Source organism: Myxine glutinosa, chromosome 10 (genome assembly GCF_964187855.1).
Source record: "Myxine glutinosa chromosome 10, kmMyxGlut1.1, whole genome shotgun sequence".
NCBI classification, from domain to species: Eukaryota; Metazoa; Chordata; class Myxini; order Myxiniformes; family Myxinidae; genus Myxine; species Myxine glutinosa.
This window is the reverse complement of record NC_136270.1, coordinates 26,201,840-26,225,613: the sequence shown is the minus strand read 5'-3', so window position 1 is coordinate 26,225,613 and position 23,774 is coordinate 26,201,840. Positions and strand designations below refer to the sequence as shown.

The 23,774-nt window shown below is 50.9% G+C and overlaps 1 protein-coding gene across 1 annotated transcript in view; it reads left to right on the top strand.

The window, feature by feature from the left end:
• LOC144888245 (cytochrome P450 2C23-like) overlaps window positions 1–23,774 on the top strand; it is a 799,004-nt gene that overhangs the window by 19,950 nt on the left and 755,280 nt on the right. Inside the window, exon 2 of the mRNA XM_078785459.1 lies at window positions 93–317. Within this exon, the coding sequence (XP_078641585.1) occupies window positions 114–317 (204 nt within the window). The 5' untranslated portion in view covers window positions 93–113. The remainder of the gene's footprint in view (window positions 1–92; window positions 318–23,774) is intronic.

The window sequence follows — 23,774 nt, the reverse complement described above, 5'->3', positions numbered from 1 at the left end:
TTTGCCTACCCAGGCACAACTAGTGCATGGAAATGTTGAACCTTGAACCAAATACACCAAAAATGTTTCACTGAAAACTATTCTTTTTGCAGGTTTTAAATATTCTTGATGTGATGGCTGAGTTTTTGCCTGGATATGGCCCTGTGCCTGTTGGAACTGTGCTGCTCATTGCTGGGTCAATCTTGATGATATTCCTCCGAAGATTATTGACCAAGAAATCGAACCATGGCATCTTTCCTCCTGGACCCCGAAGATGGCCCTTTGTAGGAAACTTGCTGCAGATGGACTTGGCTGCGCCTTACAACACATTGCAAGAGGTACTGCAGATTGCAAAGGATATTTTGGGGGTGGAAAGCCTGGGGGGAAAGCAAAATGATGAGGCCAAGAGCATCCAAACTTTTTTTTTTACATTTGCAAGCAATGTTTTACCAGATTGAATCAGTCCATTTACATACAGTGACGTAAAAAAGTAAGTACACCCCATGTAAAGTTTTGACTTTTTCAACATATTTCAACATACAGCTATTTGATCTTCATTTCAACAATATTGATAGATAAAGGTGATATAATATAACAAATATCATGAAACATTTACATTTTGTAGTCCATTGTATAATTTAAATAAAGATAAATGCAAATTTCGCATGTGGAAAAAGTAAGTACACCCCGACATTTATCACCACTTCAAATACCTAAAATTAGAATCAGGTGCAAATGATTAGAACATCGTTAGAGAGGATCTTGGAGGAACCTGTCTTATTTAAACCTCAGACATTTAGTTTGGTTTGCTCTTTGTTGTTGGAGTGTGCAGCGTCACCATGCCTAGATCAAAAGAGCTCTCTGAGGCCTTCAGAAAGAAGGATATAGATGCCTACGAGTCTGGGAATGGATTTAAAAAGATCTCCAAACAATTTGAAATCAATTATTCGACTGTCCGGAAGATCATCTACAAGTGGAGAAGATTCTAAACAACTGCCAACTTGTTCAAGCCAGGCCACCCCAGCAAGTTGAGCCCGAGAGCAGACCGCAAGATGCTGAAAGAAGGCCTCTCCTCTCCTCAGTGAAAGACACATGAAAGCCCGCTTGGAGTTTGCAGAAAAACACCTGAAGGACTCTCAGACTGTGAGAAACAAGCTTCTGTGGTCTGATGAAACCAAGATTGAACAGTTTGGCTTCCGTCTGGCCACTCTGCCATGAAGCCCAGATCGGTGGAGTGTTGCAGTGATGGTTGTCCTTCTGGAAGTTTCTCCCATCTCCACACAGGATCTCTGGAGCTCAGCCAGAGTGGCCACCGGGTTCTTGGTCACCTCTATTACCAAGGCCCTTCTACCCCGATTACTCAGTTTGGCCGGGCGGCCAGCTCTAGGAAGAGTCCTGGTTGTTACAAACTTCTTCCAAATTTAAGAAATATGGAGTCCACTGTGCTCTTGGGAACCTTCAATGCAGCAGAGATTTTTTTGTAGGCTTCCCCAGATCTGTGCGTCGACACAATCCTGTCTCTGAGCTCTGCAGGCAGTTCCTTCGACCTCATGGCTTGGTTTTTGCTCTGATATGCATTGTCAGCTGTGAGACCTTATATAGACAGGTGTGTGCCCTTCCAAATCATGTCCAATCAATTGAATTTACCACAGTTGGACTCCAATCAAGGTGTAGAAACATCTCAAAGATGATCAAGAGAAATGGGAGGCACCTGAGATAAATTTCAAGTGTCATAGCAAAGGGTATGAATACTTATGTCAATGTGATATTTCAGTTTTTCTTTTTAATTAATTTGCAAAACTTTCTAAAACCCTGTTTTCTGTTTGTCATCATGGGGTATTGAGTGTAAATTGATGAGGGAAAAAATGAATTTAAACGATTTCAGCATAAGGCTGCAACATAACAAAATGTGAAAAAAGTGAAGGGGTCTGAATACTTTCTGAATGCACTATATATATATAATATATATATATATATATATATATATATATATATATATATATATATATATATATATATATATATATATATATATAACTGTGAGAAATAGTAGAAACTCCACAGTACGAGCAGGGCGTCTCATTTGCATTAAATAAATAATCGGGAGATTAAATCAGACGCGGACGTAGCTTCAGGACGTCGATCTTTAATTTTCGACAAGCTTTTGACCAACAAAGGTCTTCTTTTTAGTCTACAGAAACAACAGGCATGTATATACAGGCAACACATAAAATTAAAGATCGACGTCCTGAAGCTACGTCCGCGTCTGATTTAATCTCCCGATTATATATATATATATATATATATATATATATATATATATATATATATATATATATATATATATATATATATATATATATATATACAGTATATATATATATATATATATATATATATATATATATATATATATATATATATATATATGTATGTATATATATATATATATATATATATATATATATATATATATATATATATATATATATATACATATATATATATATATATACATATATATATATATATATATATTAGGGTGGTGCTCAAAATAATTTTTTAAAAATATTTACTGGGACATGGCTTTATGTTGTTCCTTTTGTTCCAAAATGAAAAGACACCAAATATGAAAGCAATCTGATTTTATTTAGGGGTGCCACATCAGCCTTCAAACTAAAGGTGTCTACAAAACTTTTCTATATTTGGATCGAAAGCAAAACCAGAAGTTTGTTTTATGAAAATCCACCCTCCACTCACTTTCTTTGTATTCTAGCAAACACAAGTTACAATAGCTGCACAAATAGCACTATATTGCTATGAAAACTCAAATTCAATGATAACAATCCAAATGTTCAGTTCATAAAATGAAGAGACACCATATCACATAATATTAAAAAACCCAAATATAATGAGAAATGTAACTCCTATTTCTGGGCCTGTTTCACCACTGTTGCCTTCTTGGCATCGGGGTACATCTTCCTGTGAGCAGCAACAACTTGGAGCAGAGCTTGCTTTTGCTCTTCATCCTTTGTAAGGAGCTTATTGTAGTCTTGTATCAATGCGACACCCCTTTCTGCCCTGTCGTTCACCACGACTAAGCCACTGGCGGCTTTCTTTGCTTCCTGAAAGCTGGTTTCTTGCTCCCATGAACCAGGATCCTTATCCATCCAATCAGTTGGGGTCCCTAGGATGCTGAAGAAATGCTTGGTGTGTTTTGTTATGAGGCCAGCGATTGACAGGGCGGTTCCTCGTTTGATAGCTGGTCTCTTTTGAGAGGGGTTTTCACCGTCATTTTTCAATGCTTCAATCATATTGATCTTGCTTTCTTTGTCAATTCTGGTGTCAAAGAATGCAAATGCCACTAGTACTGGGCTCATGTACCACGTGTGGCGGCCAAGTGCCTTCAAGGCTGCCTGAGCCATCTTCTGATTGATTTGTTCAAAAATTTCCAACTTCTTGAAGAGGTTAATGTCATTCAGGGGAGCCTCAATAGCTTGTGGAGCCCGAAACCAAGCCTGTACATACACAAGGCAGACAAAAATGTTGAAGGCTCGGAGTTCTCTCACCTCTCGAAGTGTCAAGTGGAACTCTGACCGAAACATGAACACCTGTAGTGAATATAGTGCTTTTGCCATCCATCTGGCTCTGTGCATTGCTCCTGGAGCCATGATCCGGATTCCACGAGGTGGGATTCCTCCCATGTAGATGACAGTCAGTTCTAGGAGTTCACGATAATCATCTCGTGGCTGCTGATCTTTCAAACACACAAGAGCAAATTCCAGAGCTTCATCCATCATGTCATTGTTCTGTGCAAACTCAGCTGCCGCATCAGGATCTGTGAATCCATTTTTTGGTTGGTGATGGGCAATGGACGGCCACTCTGCCTGAAACCGCTTAAAAAGCTGGATGTCAGGGCCTAATGAAGGACCGAAAAGAGTGGTGAAAACATCTCCCAGAATGATTTTGTGCGGATGATGGCGGCAATCCAAATGAATTAGTTCAGTCTGTAGCTTCTTTTCAATGAGGACAGCAGCCCCTCCACGAACACCTGAATTGCTGGCCGTTGTGTCAAAAGACAAAGCCTTCACCTTGCCCACAAGGTTCCAGCTCTTCAGTGTGTCCACTACAGCGGTTGCCATAGCTTCTCCTCACCCGTCAGGTAACTTGGGAACATTCAACAGCTGCTCCATTCCATGGTACTGGTTGGACACAAGGATTGGAAGACGATCCACCTTCACATGCACAAAATCTCCAGTGACATCGGGAAGAAGCTTTCCATCCCAATGGACCACTAAAGGACCCTGCACATTATGATGAAATGCTTCTTTTATTTCGTCCATGGTTTTGCATCGATGCATCATGCGATTCCACCGCACTGTCCATCGGTTCAGTGCCAGCTCTGCAGGATCCCATCCTACTGCTCTACAAATGGATGCCAAGTTGTGGACAGCCATTCGGTCACTTGTTTTCGTACGATTCAAAGAAGCTGCGACTTCAGGAGTGACAATGTTGATAGGCCTTCTTTTCTTGGGACGAGATATCCCACCATCAGATGATGAAGAACCAGCCTGTGCCGTGGGGGCTCAGAGTCAGAGTCTGAGTCTGTGACTTCCATAGCAGTAGCACCCTTCATGACCATTTCCTGTCTCTTATTTTTCTTCTCTGCCTTAGTCTTCTCCTTTTCTTCCCTTTCTTTCTTTCGCTTCGTTTTTGCTTCCAACACAGTGTCTACAGATCCCATTGAAGCCTTCCTCTCTGAGAATTGATCGTGAAGAAACTTCCTGTCCTCGGGGTTGGTGATTATGGCCTCCGAATCTGCATGCCTAAGATCAAACGTCTTCTCCAAGGAGGCCTTGAAGGATGCTTCCTTTTTCTCTTGGGTCGCACCACCCCGCTTTGCACCTTTTTGGAGGCTCCTTCATTCTTCATATAGCCTCTCCAAACGATGGATGCAGTGCTGCTTCGTCGTTGTAGGTAGGTGAGCTTTTTCCCAGAACTTCACAACCTCTTCAATGGTGAGGGTTGCACTCTCCTGGGCAGTGCGATTCTCCTTCTTCAGGTGATGGAAAAACAGGACAAGAGATTGATGCACAGTCGGGAGCTTGGCACCTTTGATGGCATCTCCAGAAGTGGACCCAATGAGATACACATTATCCTGAGCCCGAGTTTTCAATTAAACACTGGTACTAGCACATGCCATATCTGCAAAATATGCAAGAATGTGGGTAAAATCCTGTTAATTCTTACTCCACAGGGTCACTCTCTACAAAAGAGCCACAGTCAATAAGTTAGGCCTACATATTACACACTAAAAAAGCGTACCCCTGACCCCGGGAACCTGTACAAAACATGCATGAAAATTGCCCAGATAGTGATCATAGGAAGTCTCAAAACTGTATGTATAATATATTGTATATAACTATATATATAATGTATAATGTGTATTTATGTATATTTATTATTTAATGTATATTTTATGTATAAATTTAATGTATATTTAATTATAATGTATATATATTGTATAACTATATATTTATTTATTATATTTAAATTTTAATATATTATATTTATTTTTAATATATTATTTAATGTATTATATTTGTCTATATTCGTATAATTGTCTATCGTATAATTGTATATATAATGTATAATATAATATATATTATTATTATTTAATGTATATTTACTATATATTTATTTTTAATATTATATTTAATGTATATATATAATTATGTATTTATTTTGTGTATATACAGCCCTGGTGCTGGGCCCTGGTGCTGGGCTAGCGGCTAGGGTGTCGGCTTAGGATCCTAGGATCCTGGGTTCGAATCCCGGTCAATCGCTGAATTAACGCCAGGGGGGTTGACTCAGCCTGTCATACCTTCCGAGGTCGGCAAATTTGAGTACCAGTTCACTGGTAATTCCCTGCTTGTGTCGTTAAAGGCGGCAAAAAGGGTTGGCGTCAGGAAGGGCATCCGGCCGTAAAACATTGCTTCAAAAAGGGGACCGAAAAACAACAACAACCACAGTTCCCGAAAAAGGCCAACCCCCGCTTGCGGGGAAAAATGGCCTCTAAAGGTGGTTTATATACAGCCCAAAAAATGGGAATTCCTATTTTTGCATGGGGGAAAATTATCACTGATGTGGCACCCCGAAATATTATTGGATTCCATTCAAATTTGGTGTGGTTTCCTTTGACACCAAAAGGAACAAAAATAGACCATGTCCCAGAGAACATCTGCATTTTGATTTTTTGAAGCCCACCCTAATATATATATATATATATATATATATATGTATATATATATATATATGTATATATATATATATATATATATATATATATATATACATATATATATATATATATATGACTATGAAGGAGCTGGGGCTCCCACGTCGATCGGAAGAATGGACGCGACAAAAAGCTGGAATTCATCCGAGTTGCTTTATTCAAACCAAACACTCAGGCACTCTGAAAAGCCCGTTTATCGGGCAGCAATATATATACATATTATCCCGGAGCGTTTGCCCAGGAAAGGCGAGAGGGGGCGTGGCCCAGCGTCCTGGCTGCGGCCTGGCAAGTTGAGGGCGAGCCTGCCCGGGCGTCCTGGACGAGCCCGGCATGGTGATCGCTCCGCGTCCTTGATAGGTGCAAGGCGATTGTGAAAACCAAGCGGTAGCTGCTACACACGTCCCCCCAGAATCGACTTGCACCGGCAGGGTCAATTTGAGGGGGGTCCTGATGACGCGGCCGAAGCGACCCCTGGCGGGTCGTGGGAGGTGGTCCGGTGTGGTGGTGGGTGGTCGAGTGGGGGGCACCGTGGACGGGGGGCGGCCTCGCCGCGGCGGAAGGGCCACCCGTGGTGGGTGGTCGACGTCCACGTGCGCCGGCTTGAGGCGGTCCACCGCAATCCGGTCCGACCTGCTGCCGATGTCGATGACGAACGACTTGTCGTCCCGTCGCAGCACCCGGAAGGGCCCGTCGTACGGCGGCCGGAGTGGCCCCCGATGTGCGTCGTGACGCACAAAAACATACTCCGCTGTGCGAAGTGCTGGGGGGACGTAGGACTGGGGGTCACCGTGGTGGGATGTTGGCATGGGGGCAAACCGTCGGGCGGCCTCCTGGAGGTCCGAGCGCTGGTGAGCTACGGACCAGGGACTGGTAGCGTCGGGCACGAATTCGCCCGGGACGCGTAGCGCCTGGCCATAGACAAGCTCGGCGGTGGATGCCTGGAGGTCCTCCTTGGGGGCCGTGTGGAGGCCCAAAAGGACCCATGGCAGCCGGTCGGCCCAACCGCCGTCTTGAAGGCCGGCCATGAGCGCGGCCTTCATGGAGTGGTGGAATCGCTCGCTCAACCCGTTTGCTTGGGGGTGGTAGGCCGTAGTACGGTGGAGCTTGACCCCCAGGTTGCGGGCGACCGCACCCCACAGCTCGGAGGTGAACTGTGGTCCGCGGTCTGACGAGATGTCCGCCGGTGCGCCGAAGCGGGCGACCCAGGTGGCGATGAAAGCCTGCGCCATGTCGGCGGTGGTGGTGGAGATGAGGGGAACGGCCTCCGGCCACCTGGTGGTCCTGTCCACCATGGTGAGCAGGTGTGTGAACCCCCGTGACGGGGGGAGGGGGCCCACCAGATCCACGTTGACGTGGTCGAAACGTCGTTCGGGCACGGTGAAAGGTGCCAGCGGGGCCTGGGTGTGTCGGTGGACCTTGGCCCGTTGGCAGGCCGTGCAGGTGCTGGTCCAATTGCGGACGTCCCGACGAAGGCCGTGCCAGACGAATCGCGCCGACACCAGCTTCTGGGAAGCTTTCCGGCCCGGGTGGGAAAGGCCGTGGAGGGAGGCGGAGATGCGGCGTTGCCAGGTGACGGGCACGATGGGGCGAGGCTGGCCTTGGGAGACGTCGCAGAGCAGGACAGTGTCCGCGAAGGGGATGTCGGCCAGGCGGAGGCCCGTGTCCGCCGCCCGGAGGGCTTGCACCGTGGTGTCGGTTGTTTGGTCCGCCGCCATAAGCGCAAAGTCCACGCCCAGGTGGAACGCGTTCGCGCTGGCCCGGGAAAGACAGTCGGCCACGGCGTTGTTTTTGCCGGCGACGTGCCGGATGTCCGTGGTAAACTCCGACACGGCGGAGAGGTGGCGCTGTTGGCGGGCCGACCACAGCTCCGTGACCTTGGCCATGGCGTAAACCAATGGCTTGTGGTCGACGAACGCTGTGAAAGGTCGGCCCTCCAGGAGGTGGCGGAAATGGCAGACGGCCAGGTGTAGACCGAGGAGCTCCCGGTCAAACGTGCTGTATTTGAGCTCGTTCGGCCGGAGCTGCCGGCTGAAAAAAGCGAGTGGCTGCCAAACCCCGTTCACCCATTGCTCATGTACGGCGCCCACCGCGTAGTCGGAGGCATCCGTGGTGAGGGCGATGGGAGCGTTGAGCACCGGGTGAGCGAGCAGTGTTGCGTCGGCGAGGGCCCGCTTTGAGCTTTGGAAGGCCGCATCCATTGCTGCGGACCAGGCGATGTCGTGCTTGGCCGGCTTGCCCCGGAGGGCTTCGTAGAGGGGCCGCATGAGTTGAGCAGCGCGGGGCACAAAGCGGTGATAAAAATTCACCATTCCCAGGAATTCCTGCAGGGCCTTTATGGTGCGGGGATGCGGGAACATGGTGATGGCCTCGACCTTGGTTGGCAGCGGCACGGCCCCGTTCTTGGTGATGTGGTGGCCCAAAAAATCAACGGCCGTCGTGCCGAAGTGGCATTTGGCCGGGTTGACGATGAGGCCGTGCTCGCTGAGGCGCCTGAACAGTGTTCGGAGGTGGAGGAGGTGCTCGGCCCGGGACGTGCTGGCGACGAGGATGTCGTCCAGGTAAACGAAAAGGAACGGCAGGTCACGCAGCACGCCGTCCATCAAGCGCTGGAACGCCTGAGCCGCGTTCTTGAGACCAAATGGCATCCGCAAGAATTCGAATAAGCCGAACGGCGTGATGACTGCCGTTTTAGGGACGTCGGCCGCCCTGACAGGTACCTGGTGATATCCCCGTATGAGATCAATTTTCGAAAAAATGACCCGTCCCGCCAGACGGGCGGAGAAGTCTTGGATATGCGGGATCGGGTACCTGTCGGGGGTGGTAGCGTCATTGAGACGGCGGTAGTCGCCACACGGGCACCATCCACCCCCCGGCTTTGGCACGATGTGCAGTGGCGAGGCCCACGCGCTATCGGAGCGCCGCACGATGCCGAGGTGCTCCAACGCGTCGAATTCGGCCTTCGCCACGGCGAGCTTGGCTGGGTCGAGGCGGCGGGCCCTGGCGTAGACCGGCGGGCCCGTGGTTGGTATGTGGTGCTCGATCCCATGCCGTACTGCGACGGCCGAAAACGTCGGCCGCGTGAGGGCCGGGAACTCCGTGAGCAGGCGAGCAAACTCGTTCGCCGCCGGGACGGCGCATGCCAGCTCGGTCGGCGCGGAGCTGCTCAATGTGCATACCAGGGAGCTGAAGGTTTCGGCGTTGATTAAACGACGCCGTTGGACATCCACCAGCAGTCCGTGTGCGCAGAGGAAGTCGGCGCCTAGCAGAGCCATGGGCACGTTTGCGGTTACAAACATCCAAGCAAAGCGTTGGCCGCCGAAGCAGAGGGTGACGTTGCGCGGGCCGAAGGTGCGGATGGTCGATCCGTTGGCCGCAACCAAGGAGGGGCCGCAAACCGCGGATTGCCTGTCCTGGTCAGAGGCGGGTATGACACTCAGTTGGGCGCCGGTGTCGCACAGGAAGCGCCGTCCGGACGCTTTATCCGTGATGAACAGTAAGTTGCCCGTGTGGCCGGCACTCATGGCTGGCAATGAACGCCGGCCCGGCCGTTTCCCGGCCTGCCGAAGGTGCACGGGGGTCGGCATGTCCGGGCCTTCTGTCCGAACCTGGCATGATAGTAACACCACACTTGGTCAGGTGGAGGCCCCGGTCGTCGTGCTGGAGGTGGTCGGCTCGGTGTAGCGGCCGCCAATTGCGTCGGCAGTTCGGTCGTCGACCGTGCCGGGTGCTCGGGCGCCATGGGTGTTGCGTCGGACGGCGGTGGGTCCCATGTCGCCGCTGCGATGCGCTGACCTGCGGCGGAGATCTTGTCGGCTTCTCTGGCAAGGGCCCGGGGATCTGTGATCGTCGTGCTTGCCAGGGCGAGGCGTACCGGGTTAGGCAGCTGACGGAGGAACAGCTCCCGGAACAGGAATGCCGGAGAGTGCTCGCCGAGCAGTGAAAGCATGTAGTCCATTCGCTCGGAAGGGCGCGTGTCGCCGAGCTCGGGCAGGTCGAGCAGGCGCCGTGCGCGTTCCGCCGATGGGAGGGCGAAAGCGTCGAGGAGAAGCTTCTTAATCGTGCCGTATTTGTCAGCGGCTGGCGGGCTCTCGAGGAGGCTCAGGGCGCGGGCCGCGGTGGCCGAACCGAGCGCTGCTACCACATGGTGGAAGCGGGTGTCGTCGGCCGTGATGCCTCGCAGGGCGAACAGGGAATCCGCCTGTGCGAACCAAACCGCCGCGTGAGCCTCCCAGAAGGTAGGCAGTTTAAGGGCGACTGCCGTGTCCATGTCGGTAGGTCACCAATGAAGGAGCTGGGGCTCCCACGTCGATCGGAAGAATGGACGCGACAAAAAGCTGGAATTCATCCGAGTTGCTTTATTCAAACCAAACACTCAGGCACTCTGAAAAGCCCGTTTATCGGGCAGCAATATATATACATATTATCCCGGAGCGTTTGCCCAGGAAAGGCGAGAGGGGGCGTGGCCCAGCATCCTGGGTGCGGCCTGGCAAGTTGAGGGCGAGCCTGCCCGGGCATGCCCGGGCATGCCTGGGCGTCCCGACCGAGGCCTGGCAAGTTGAGCGCGGGCCTGCCCGGGCGTCCTGGACGAGCCCGGCATGGTGATCGCTCTGCGTCCTTGATAGGTGCAAGGCGATTGTGAAAACCCAGCGGTAGCCGCTACAACTATGTATATGTATATATGTATATATATATGTATATATATATATGACTATGTATATGTATATATGTATATATATATGTATATATATATGACTATATGTATATGTATATATGTATATATATATGTATATTGTTGCGAATATGGCATTTGGCCTCCATATCCGCTTGTAAATATTCCCCTATTTCCCCAATACTCCCCAACTATCCCCAATCCCCCATTCCCTAGTCCCATTGCCTGTAAATAACACTCTGTAGAACCGACCTTCCCCTTTTTCCCCCATTAAATGTCGTGCCCAGGTCCACCGCATCACACGTAGACAACTTTCGGACATCTTGCTAGTTATTCTTAGTCTATGTCAGTTAAGGACTCGTTTCCATTAATTCTGACTCTTCGTTGCACCAGAATGTGATTATATGGCACCAGTAGTGAGTTTAGGACCTTCCCTTACCTTCTCCCATCTTCCCCATGAAACAACAACTACAACAACAACAACAACTACAACAACAACAACAACTACAACTACAACAACAACTACAACAACAACTACAACAACAGAGGGGCGCGGCGCGGCGTGCGGGGAGTGTGCGTCCTCACTCCGGCTCGGTTAGCCGCCATTACCCATGTGCGCCGACGGGGTTACCAAGAAGGGGCTGCCTGTCGGCCCCTCGTCAAGGGCGGAGCCGGTAACCCCCCCGCACCTACCCAATGAGAAGCAACGGGCCGATTCCATCTGGGGCGGAGCTAACGAGCCGAGGGCGTGTCACTCCCCGCCGGATATACGCAGCGACTTACCGGACGTGACGTGAGATGCGCCCCCGACTGAAGAAGACAAGTCGCGACCTTCCAGCGCTGAGAGCGACCTCCCCGCATCATTGGACCGGACCGGGTCGATTCTGTCCTTGAGCCAAGAGTGCACCTTGAGCCATCGACTACCCGCTTTCCTTGCCATCAATCCCCGTGTGAGTCAGTTTTGTCCCGTTTATCTGTCGTCTGTCGGGGCTAATATAAGAGTGTGTCTAAGTGCCTGCCTTTCTATGCTGTCCCTCTTGTCGTTGTAATCTGACCTTCCGCCCTAATATAACCTCCTCCGGAGGTCTTGAGAACTGAACCCTTGGTGTCGTGTCATTTTAACCCAGCCGTTGTGTCTTTTCCTTCATTGATCTAGCGTAGCGCGACTCGGCAACGTTCGAGTATAATCGGGTAACTTGTGCGGACACGGCGGCCATTCCGCTCGGCCCACCATAACATCAAAGTCGTGTCTGTAACAATTGGTGTCAGGAGTGTCGGATTCGGACCTGGGACTAAATTTATTAGGCCCAAATTTTGGAACACCAATTGTACCACGAGGGTAACAATTGGTGTTGGGGAGGTAGAATTCGATCCGGAGCGCGTTTACTGCGCTCGACGAAATTATAACGGCGAAATTTGATTTTGTTATACGGAAATAAAAACCCGAATTTTGAAAGTCGCGCTATGGCGGATCAAGACAGCTGGGTTCCGGTAGAGGAGAGTGAGGCAGGGTCGGTCCAGGACCAAATTGAGGGACGTGAGGAGAGCGAAGCAGCGAGGGTAGCAGACGCACAAAATGGCGCCTCGCTGGTCGCGGCGCCCGCGTCCCTGGTGGATTCGAACCTTTTCCTCCTGCAAATGAGGGCCCTTATGGAACAAATGGTGGGAATGAGGGCTGATAGTGAGCGGTTGGGAAACCAAATGGGGGTAATGGGGAACCGGATGGATGCTCAGAGTGAGCAAATGAGGGTTGATAGTGAGCGATTAGAGGGCTAAATGGGGGTAATGAGGGACGAAGCGAGGGGTACTGGTGAGAAGGTAGACAAAAATTTTGAGGGGTTAGACAATGGGATAAAAGAGGTGAGAAATGGGTTAGAGGGGTTAGAAAACAGGATGGAAGGCAAATTGAGGGACATGAGGGACCAAGCGGAAAGGGAAGTTAACCAAATGGGGCAGCAGATAGAGGGGGTCAGAATGGGGGTAGAAACCAAACTGGATGCTCACAGGGAGGAAATGGAGCAGATGAGGGTGGCATCTGGGCAGGAGATGCAAGTGATGGGAGAGGAGATCAGAAGAGGAGTGAGTGAGGAGGTCGGAGGAGTGCGCGAGGAGGTGAGGCACTGTGAGGAGCACATGGAGAAGGAGGTGAGAAAGGGGACTGTAAAGTTACAAGGGGGCATAGAGGACCTGACGCAGGAGGTGGAACAGCTGACAGAGGGACAAACGAAGTTAGTGGAGCAGGTTCAAAGGAACACTGCAGTACTCGGAGGGTTAAAGGCGACACAAAAAGAAATTAAAAATGACTTGATAGCGACGAAGAGGGAATGTCAGATGGTACGTGAGGGACTGACAGCGAGGTTGGACGAGGTGGTAGAGGTAATGGAGACGAAGGACCGGCAAGTGAGGACGCACATGGAAACGGTCAAGGTAGCCTTGGAGGACGAGCTTGAGGAGACGTACCGGGGAATAAAGGAGGTGAAGCAGAAATTAGAAGAAGTGGAAGAAGGGGTGAGCGAAATTAAGAAGCGACGGAGAGGGGATAAGAAAGAGATAAAAGAGGAGATAAAAGAATTGGTCCAAAGTCTGTGTTTGGATCGTGATGATGTGCTCATTAACCGGATGAGGGATTCGCAGGTGATGGAGGAGAAGCGAAGAGGAAGAGGACCCGGTGTAAGTGGTGACCAATATGGTCGTGCGTATGATGCGCCAGGGGATTTAAGAAGCTTGGGGGTCGAGATAGACCCGGGTGTTCGTGAGAGGCCGTTGGTGAAGTGTGCGACAGGTATGGTGTGCGAAAAAGGAGGTGTGCAAGAAAGTCCGACACTGGGGTGTGTGAGGAAAAAGTGCGTGCCAAGGAGTGAGGGTGCTGGCGAGAGTGAGTCGGTCGTAGCGCGTGTGCGAGGGAGCACATGGAAGCGCGGTGTGGTAAGTGTTACAGAGGGTGTAACGGGAGAGTGTGCGTGGGAAAGGTGTGTAACGGACAGGTGCATGAGGAAAGAGTGCGCTGTCGGGAGTAAGGGTGAGTGCGCTGTCAAGAATGGAGGTGAGAGTAGTGAGAGTGACAAGGAGCGTGAGTTGGTTGTGACAGGTGAGAAAGGAAGCACACCTGGAATGGTAGAGCGTGAGTGGGAATGCACGCTGGAATTGGTAGTGAGGCACGTGGTTGGGTGTGCGAATGAGAGCACACCTGTGATTGTCACAGAGGAGGTGACCGAGGAGGGGGCGCGAAGAGGTGTGTTGGTGAGGTGTGCTACCAACGAATGTGTGCCAAAGTGTTCGGTGGTCAGGTGTGTGACCAAGGCTGTGAGTGGAATGAGGGTACCTGGGTGTGTAAGGAAAGGTACGAGGAGCATGGGAACGGCTGGATGTGTGAGCAAGGAACGGGCTGCGGGGTGTAAGCATGCAGGTGAAGCATCGACGTTAGACGGGGTAGAGTGTAGAACGACTTATAGCCGAATCGGGCCCTCGGTGCGTGCCGGGCCTCGCTTTGAACGGCCGCGTCCGTGCTCCACTAGGCGGAGCTGGCAGCCCGATAGAAAGGGTCGTCATGGCGACCACTTTTTGGTGAGACGTGCCGGCAGGTCGAGAGCGGGACATTGGATGGCTCCGTGCCGAGATGGTGCGTGGGATCTCGGCACGGGTAAGCCCCCGTCCCTGCACCGAATGCCGGACGCATCCAGCCGCTGGCACGGAACAACCCGCATTCATTGCTCGGCTTTACGAAGCCGGGCTTTGGACGGGAATTGGCGCACCGAGAGGCAGTAGTGAGTAGACGGGTGATGAGGTTAGTGTTTTGGCCCCAAAATTAGAGAAAAACAAAATTTGATGATTGGCAAAGGATTGGCAGTAATGATTGGCAGATGATGGGCAGTGATTGGCAAATTTTTGATTTGTTGAAATTTGATGTGCAAAATTGGTAGTGAGCGATGGGCCCAGTGGGTAAGGGTGGCATCCCTGCCACCCTTCCCATGATGGGGGCAAAGGAGCAATAGCTTATGGGGTGATGGCAGTGAAAACTAGCCCGGGTGGGTTAGGTTATATTGTAGGGATCTAGCGAAGATGACATTAGGTAACGTTAAGTTTAGTTAGTGACTGATACCTGTAGTGGGGACGCAGGTAGATTAGTGTGGATGATAATGACGTGGGAGCGCAATAGTTTAAAGGGACGACTGGGAAGCGCAAGTTTCAGAAGGGAGTAGTTAGCTGAAATGATGCCGTGTGTGTGAGAATTGAACAGGTGTGATTGCACAGGTGTGCAACTGGACAGGTGTGTGGAACAGTGTATGAGTAGTGAGTGTGTGGATCAGCGCGAATGCGCTTGGGGAGAGAAGGGTGCAGGCAGCACCAAGAATGAGAGCACAGGTGTGCAAGTACAGGTGTGTGGAGAGAGTTGGAGTAAGTGGTACGGAGTGGTGTGCATGGTGCGAAGGTGTGGATGGGGGAAGAGTGGACCCCCATCACGGATACCCGGGGCGGGTAGTGTAAGTGTTAGGTAGAGGGTACAGGTAAATTGTGGTTGGATATTGGCATCTGTGGTGCGGTTGCAGAATGGTATTGTGAATGGGTGCATTAGTGTTGTGGAAATGGCTGGGCGTGTAGCCTGTTAGTGTGTGTAGTTGGTTGGGCACTCCACCACTGTGAGGATGTCGGCCAGGTGAGGCCGCAGGTGGGCTCTGGGAGCCGGTAGAGTTGTGAGTGGGTGCCTGAGGATCCCGGGTGTGGATCGGGCAGCCCAGTGCCAGAGAGGGCACCGAGTGGGGAGAGCGCCAGAGGGCCTTCCCCAGGTAGTTAGGTTAGGGTAAGGAGCAGGTAAGCTCGGGGGCAACTGCAGTGGTGGAGGTGTGCAGGTGGGTAGACCCGCTGGGAGAGGTACACGCCACAGCCCAGAAATTGTGCGAGGGCACCGGGAGATGAATCGGGGGAGTGAGACCCCAAATTGAAGAGCACCACAGTTTGGCCAATGGGAATTGGTTTTTAGAACCCATAGTGTAAGAGGGCCAATGGTTTGGCAGGAGAAAGACCCCGGGTAGTGTAAAGTTGTTAAAGTCATTTAGGAAATAGTTAGGATTGATGAACCTGTCGCACCATACGCAGCCACTTACCTGTGGTGATGATGATGACTCCACACCTGTGTTTTCTTTGTTCTGTGTGCAGGAACTGAGAATTGCTGTGTGGATTGGTGAGACGCATCACGACGTGGATGAGACATTGGGGTGATTCCATCTCTCCCTCCTTAGGAGGGACTGATGATGAATTGGTAATGGCAAATTTTGATGTTCAGTTGGAGATGGCAAATTTTGATGAGAGTTGAAAATGGCAAATTTGATTGGTTAGGAGGGAGAGAAGACGAATTTGGTATATGGGAGGAACGGGGAAGACAGTAGGGACGTTTGTTGATTTGTAAAGTAGATGTTTATGGGTAGTGTTGTGTTTTGTGGATACAGTAAGGGGTAAGGGAGGGGCCATGTAGGTTACCTGGTGGGGGGGGGGGGGGGGAGCGTACGGTAGGAACGTACCTGTCTCACCTGGTTCCCATGTGCCCCTAGTGTGCATTACCTAATGTTGCGTGCACTTTTGCGCCCTTACCACCTTACTCACTTGTCTGCTTCTTTTGTCTCCCACCTCCGAGGATCTGGCTTTGGGGCAGAGAGAGAGAGGAGAGAGAGGTGCTGGCTTCGCAGTTGTGGGCCTGCACTTTCGCTGCTTGCTGCCTGGATCGATACACCATATGGACCGCAATTTTGGTGGCCACCCACAATGGACCGCAGTTCTTTTGCGGCCAAGCACCACCCGTGGATGGACCTATGGGTCAACGTGGCACCTATGCCATACAGGTGAACCACTTTTAGTTGACACCACTGAAGGCCACAATACAGAAATGGACGCGGTTGGCGCCTTTCTTTATTTTTGGAAAGAGGCAAGAACACCAAGTGCACCACACGAAGAGCAAGAGACACCTGCAGGGTTAGGGGTTGTTGTTTTTATTTTAATGAACAATGGTGCTGACTGTGTTATGGGGTGGTGCTTTTGGTGCTGGGAAGGGGTGCTCTGCACATTATTAAAGGCCGTAAGGCCACAGAGCACTCGTGGGTTGGTGTATCGATGCTGGCATGCGTGCTCTCTCTATGCATAACATCTGCATGTGTTCCTCCAAAAACAGGTCCTGGATCGTAGTGTAAATATCAGCGTAGTCTTGTAAATAATGCTCCCTACCGGCTGTATGTTTAGTTTGCGAATTCTTTCCGGATTCGGTTATCCTGTGGGTGTGTTTCTGTGAGGAGAAGGGTGCAACGTCGCAGGGGGACATATTTACTCATTTGTGAATATCTGTAAAACTGTCGCACTCAGGGTAGAGTTAATAGTAGAGGGAACTACATCTGCGTGCCACACTAAAGTAGGTAAAAATTTATCGGGTCGGGACGCCCCGAGGGTAGAGAAGGGTGCAATGTTGCGAATATGGCATTTGGCCTCCATATCCGCTTGTAAATATTCCCCTATTTCCCCAATACTCCCCAACTATCCCCAATCCCCCATTCCCTAGTCCCATTGCCTGTAAATAACACTCTGTAGAACCGACCTTCCCCTTTTTCCCCCATTAAATGTCGTGCCCAGGTCCACCGCATCACACGTAGACAACTTTCGGACATCTTGCTAGTTATTCTTAGTCTATGTCAGTTAAGGACTCGTTTCCATTAATTCTGACTCTTCGTTGCACCAGAATGTGATTATATGGCACCAGTAGTGAGTTTAGGACCTTCCCTTACCTCCTCCCATCTTCCCCATGAAACAACAACGACAACAACAACAACAACAACTACAACAACAACAACAACTACAACTACACAAACAACTACAACAACAACTACAACAACAGAGGGGCGCGGCGCGGCGTGCGGGGAGTGTGCGTCCTCACTCCGGCTCGGTTAGCCGCCATTACCCATGTGCGCCGACGGGGTTACCAAGAAGGGGCTGCCTGTCGGCCCCTCATCAAGGGCGGAGCCGGTAACCCCCCCGCACGCACCCAATGAGAAGCAACGGGCCGATTCCATCTGGGGCGGAGCTAACGAGCCGAGGGTGTGTCACTCCCCGCCGGATATACGCAGCGACTTACCGGACGTGACGTGAGATGCGCCCCCTACTGAAGAAGACAAGTCGCGACCTTCCAGCGCTGAGAGCGACCTCCCCGCATCATTGGACCGGACCGGGTCGATTCTGTCCTTGAGCCAAGAGTGCACCTTGAGCCATCGACTACCCGCTTTCCTTGCCATCAATCCCCGTCTGAGTCAGTTTTGTCCCGTTTATCTGTCGTCTGTCAGGGCTAATATAAGAGTGTGTCTAAGTGCCTGCCTTTCTATGCTGTCCCTCTTGTCGTTGTAATCTGACCTTCCGCCCTAATATAACCTCCTCCGGAGGTCTTGAGAACTGAACCCTTGGTGTCGTGTCATTTTAACCCAGCCGTTGTGTCTTTTCCTTCATTGATCTAGCGTAGCGCGACTCGGCAACGTTCGAGTATAATCGGGTAACTTGTGCGGACACGGCGGCCATTCCGCTCGGCCCACCATAACATCAAAGTCGTGTCTGTAACAATATGTATATATATATGTATATGTATATATATATATGTCTATATGTATATGTATATATATTGTTACTGATCGCGGTTTAGATGTTATGATGGGCCGAGCGGATGGTCCAACCGCGACCGTTACAGGATCCCCGACTCACCCGATTCCACCCAAACGTTGGCCGGATCGCACCGCAGCTGCTCAATGAGGGAAAAGACTAAAACGACGAATGCAAAGAGGAAAACGAAGGCAAAGAAAGGTTTGGAAATACTACTGAATTTATTGACTATTTACACACATAAGCAAAAAGAAAGCAGTCACGTTTATTTACAAGCACATAAGACGCAGGTGACACAGTGAAATCTTTAGCTTACCTACACAAGCTTAATTAACCCAGGACAGAACAAACAGAACAAACTCACGTACACAAGAAGGGTGGAAAGGCAGGAGGTGGATGGCTGGAGGGAGAGGGAGGTCCAAGGGGGTCCTGCAGCTCAACCGGCGCGTTTAGCAGCCGCCGTTCCTTTACGGCCCTGCTCCAAACCGCCGTTCAGGCCCCCAAGCTGCTGTTGTGGCTGCTGTGGACGTCGCGTGCTTTGCCAGGCCTTGTCCGACTCGTCTGGTCGAAACCCTCAACTCGTTCTTGGTCCACTCACTCTTTACCACCGACTCCTCACCGCAACCAACGCAACCAACTGACCACCACCACCGACTCCTCACCGCAACCAACGCAACGAACTGACCACCGACTCCACTGACTGACTCCTCACGACTCTCTCCACGACCAACTGACCCACTTGCTTCCTGCGTGCGCGCCTTTATAACGCCTCTGGCGATTAAGCCGCCGGCCTTCAGGACACGCCCATCGGGGTGCTCACCTCGGCCCTGGTTGGTCGCGCGACCCTCTGGCTCCGCCCTTGATGACGACGGGCGGGCATGCCTTTCTTCTCCGACGACAGCACATGTTCAATGGTGGTTTTGGAGGGGAGGTAATATGGGCAATCGAGGCTCGGCAATGACGAAAGGGGATGTGAAGGAAATGGGGATTTTGGGGATGGGAATGAAAGGGGATCTATTCTCTTTCACTGGTGCAATGGAGTACTTCAATTAATGGGAGACACAGCCTTACCCTAAAACACAGAATAAGAGATAACTATCAACAGGGGTATTCTATTACTTGGCTGACGTGTATGCTTGTGGACTAATTATGGGATGCCCTTTCACCTTTACACAGCTCCGGAGGCAGGGGGGCGCAGAATAAACAATAATCATCACCAATTTACCACAATACAACACAATCAAAAAAATACAGGCCTCATATCCGCAACACTGCACCCTCCTCCTCTTAGGCACATCCCGGGCCTACAACTTTTATTTAGTGTGACACGTAGGTGTAGTTCCCTCTACTTTTAACCTGACCCTGAGTGCGACAGTTTTAAAACATAAATAAATGTGTCCCGCTGCTCCATTGCACCCTGCCTAACAGACTTACGCCCACAGTTAACCGAATCGCGGAATGGTCTTCAAACTATACACTGACGGTGGGGAGCATTATTTACACTTGACACTACTTTTATTTACAAGACTAACCCAGGACCTGTAATTGTTATTTCTGGGGGGGAGACAGTCTGCTCTGCATCGACGCACCATGAAAGCACCCAAAAACACACCAATACATTCTCAAGCACCAATCAGTGCAGTCACCACTGTTCATCAATAAAATAAAACCAACAAACCCAAACCCTGCAGGTGTCTCTTGCTCTTCGGCTCCCTCTGCTGGTTATTATTATTTGGTCTTCCAGATGTTGTCATTCTTTCATTTTCTTACTGGCGGCCTATTTGAACTGAAAAATGCACCCAATGTGTCCTTTTTTATTTGATTTTATTTATAGCCCACAGGGCCGACTAGTGTGGTTCACCTGTGGGGCATCGGTGCCCTGTGGCCAAGGTCCACCAGCAAGATTTCGGGCCCTCATGGCCGGTTCCAGCAGAGGGGCCATGCCCCAACCCATGGGGTCCATAAGTGGTGCTCGGCCACAGACATGTGGTCCATAAGGTGGTGCATCGATGTAGACAGCTGGTTCTGGGAATTTCAGGCGCACAATGGCCGACCCACGCACGCTCCCCTCGGCACCCAATGGCGCACAGGTCATGTGGGAGACAAAAGGGGAAAGACAATTGAGCGAGGGGTAAGGTCACAAGGGTACACATCAATAAGGCAATGCAAGGCGAAATGCGTACGGAGGGCGAAGTGAGAAAGCTCGTCCCTACCGTACGTCACCCCCCTGTCACCTACCCTACCCTTGCCCTTACCCCATATGTACAAAAATCTACACATTTACAAATTCGTCACTACTGTCACGTCTTCCTCATATTTCCCCTATACCAAATTCGTCTCCACAATCCCTCTACTTCAAAATTTGCCATCACCAAATTCATCATCAATCCTCATAAGGAGGCAGAGATGGAACATCAAAGCACAATGTCACACCCACGTCATGATGCGTCTCACAATCCAAACATTTGCACAGTAAAAAATAATCAAAACATGGCATGGTGTGGAGTACCTGTCACCTCAGGTGAGTGGATGCAGATGGTGCGAGGAGACTTCATCCTAACTACTTTCTAAATGACATTAACACACTTTACACTACCCGGGGTCTCTCCCTGCCAATCCATTGGCCAACTTACACTATGGGTTCTAAAAACCAATTCCCATTGACCAAACTGTGGTGCTTCTCAATTTGGGGTCTCACTCCCCCGATTCATCTCCCGGTGCCCTCGCACAATTTCTGGGCCGCGACGTGTAGCTCTCCCAGCAGGTCTACCCACCTGCACACCTCCACCACTGCAGTTGCCACCCGAGCTTACCTAGCTCCTCACCCTAACCTAACTAACTGGGGAAGGCCCTCTCCTGGCTCTGTCACCCCCTGGTGCCCTCTGGCACTGGGCTACCCGGGTCCGTCCTCCGGATCCTCGGGCCCCATCCACAACTACCGGCTCCCAGAGCCCACCTGCGGCCTCACCTGGCCGACATCCTCACAGTGGTGGAGTGCCCAAACCAACTACACACACTAACAGGCTACACGCCCAGCCATTTCCACAACACTAATGCACCCATCCAAAGACCATTCTTTCACCCGCACCACAGATGCCAATATCCAACCACAATTTACCTGTACCCTCTACCTAACACTTACACTACCCGCCCCGGGTATCCGTGATGGGGGTCCACTCTTCCCCCATTCACACCTTCGCACCATCCACTCCACTCCACAATTTCCACCATACTCACTCCACGACCATCCATTCCAATACTCCATACCATTTATTCCATACACCTGTCCTCCATTCACCTGTCGTTGCACACCTGTGCAATCATACCTGGTGCCACCTGCACCCTCCTCCCCTTCCTGGACCAGTTGGTCAACACAACACGCAATCACCTTCACTCACTCATACACTGCTCCACACACCTGTTCAGTTGCACACCTGTGCAATCACACCTGTTCAATCTTCAAACACACGGCATCATCTCAGCTAACTACTCCCCTCTGAAACTTGCGCTTCCCAGTCGCCCCTTTAAACTATTGCGCTCCCTCGTCATTATCATCCACACTAATCTACCTGCGTCCCCACTACAGGTATCCTTGTCACTAACTAACCTTAACGTTACCTAATGTCATCTTCGCTAGATCCCTACACACGATATATCCTAACCCACCCGGGCTAGTTTTCACTGCCATCAACCCCATAAACTATAGCGCATTTGCCCCACCATCTGTGAGGGATGGTGGATTTGCCATCCCACCACATCGGGGAGGTCCTACTATCAATTTGGCACACCAAATTTCAGCCAATCAAAAATTTTGCCAATCATCTGCCAATCACCGTACCAATCATCAAATTTCGCCTTTTTCTAATTTTGAGTCCAAACCACTATCCTCATCACCCGTCTACTTATTACATCCTCTCGGTGCGATAATTCACGTCTACAGCCCGGCTTCGTACAGCCGAGCAATGAATACGGGTTGTTTTGTGCCAGCGGCTGGATACGTCCCGCATTCGTGGCAGGGACGGGGGCTTACCCGGGCCGAGATCCCACGCACCACCTCGGCGTGGAGCCATCCAATGTCCCGATCTCGACCTGCCGGCACGTCTCAATAGAAAGTGGTCGCCATGACGACCCTTCCTATCGGGCTGCCCGCTCCGCCTAGTGGAGCCCGGACGTGGCCGTTCCAAGCGAGGGACAGCGTGGACCGCGTACGGCGGTTCTTTCGAAACCGCCGTGGTTCGGATCCCCGCTGGTCCTCGCGGCACGCGAAGCTGCCCGACGCGCACCGAGGGCCCGATTCGGCTATAAGTCGTTCTAACCTCTAACCCGGTTACCGTCGATGCCTCACCTGGATGCTTGCAAGCATACGCTACCCCTTTCTTGCTCATACCTCCAGCTGTTCCCATGCTCCTCGTACCTTTCCTTACACACCCAGGTACACTCATTCCACTCACAGACTTGGTCACACACCTGACCACCGAACACCTTGGCACACATTCGTCGCTCGCACACCTCACCAACACACCTCTTCGCGCCCCCTCCTCTGTCACCTCCTCTGTGACAATCACAGGTGTGCTCTCACCCGCACACCCAACGACGTGCCTCACGACCAAGTCAAGTGTGCATTCCCACACACGCTCTACCATTCCAGGTGTGCATCCTTCCATTCCAGGTGTACATCCCCGCTCACCTGTCATAACCAACTCACGCTCCGTGTCACTCTCACTACTTTCACCTCCATTCTTGACAGCGCACTCACCCTTACTCTCGACAGCGCACTCTTTCCTCATGCACCCGTCCGTTACACACCTTTCTCGCGCACACTCTTCCGCACATTCTCCCGTTACACCCTCTGTAACACTCACCACAGGCGTGCATTCTCCCTTACTCTTGACAGCATGCGCTTTCCCCATGCACCCGTCCGTTACACACCTTTCTCGCGCATCCTCTTGCGCACACTTTTTCGTTACTTCCTCCGTAACACTCACCACACCGCGCTTCCCTGTGCTCCCTCGCACACGCGCTTCGACCAACTCACTCCTGACGGCACACTCACTCCTCGGCGTGCCCTTTTTCCTCACACACCCCATGGTCGGACATTCTCGCACACCTCTTTTTTTCGCACACCAGACCTGTCGCACACTTCACCAACGGCCTTTCACGAACACCCGGATCCAAACCAATCCCCAAGCCGACTGAAGCTTTCCT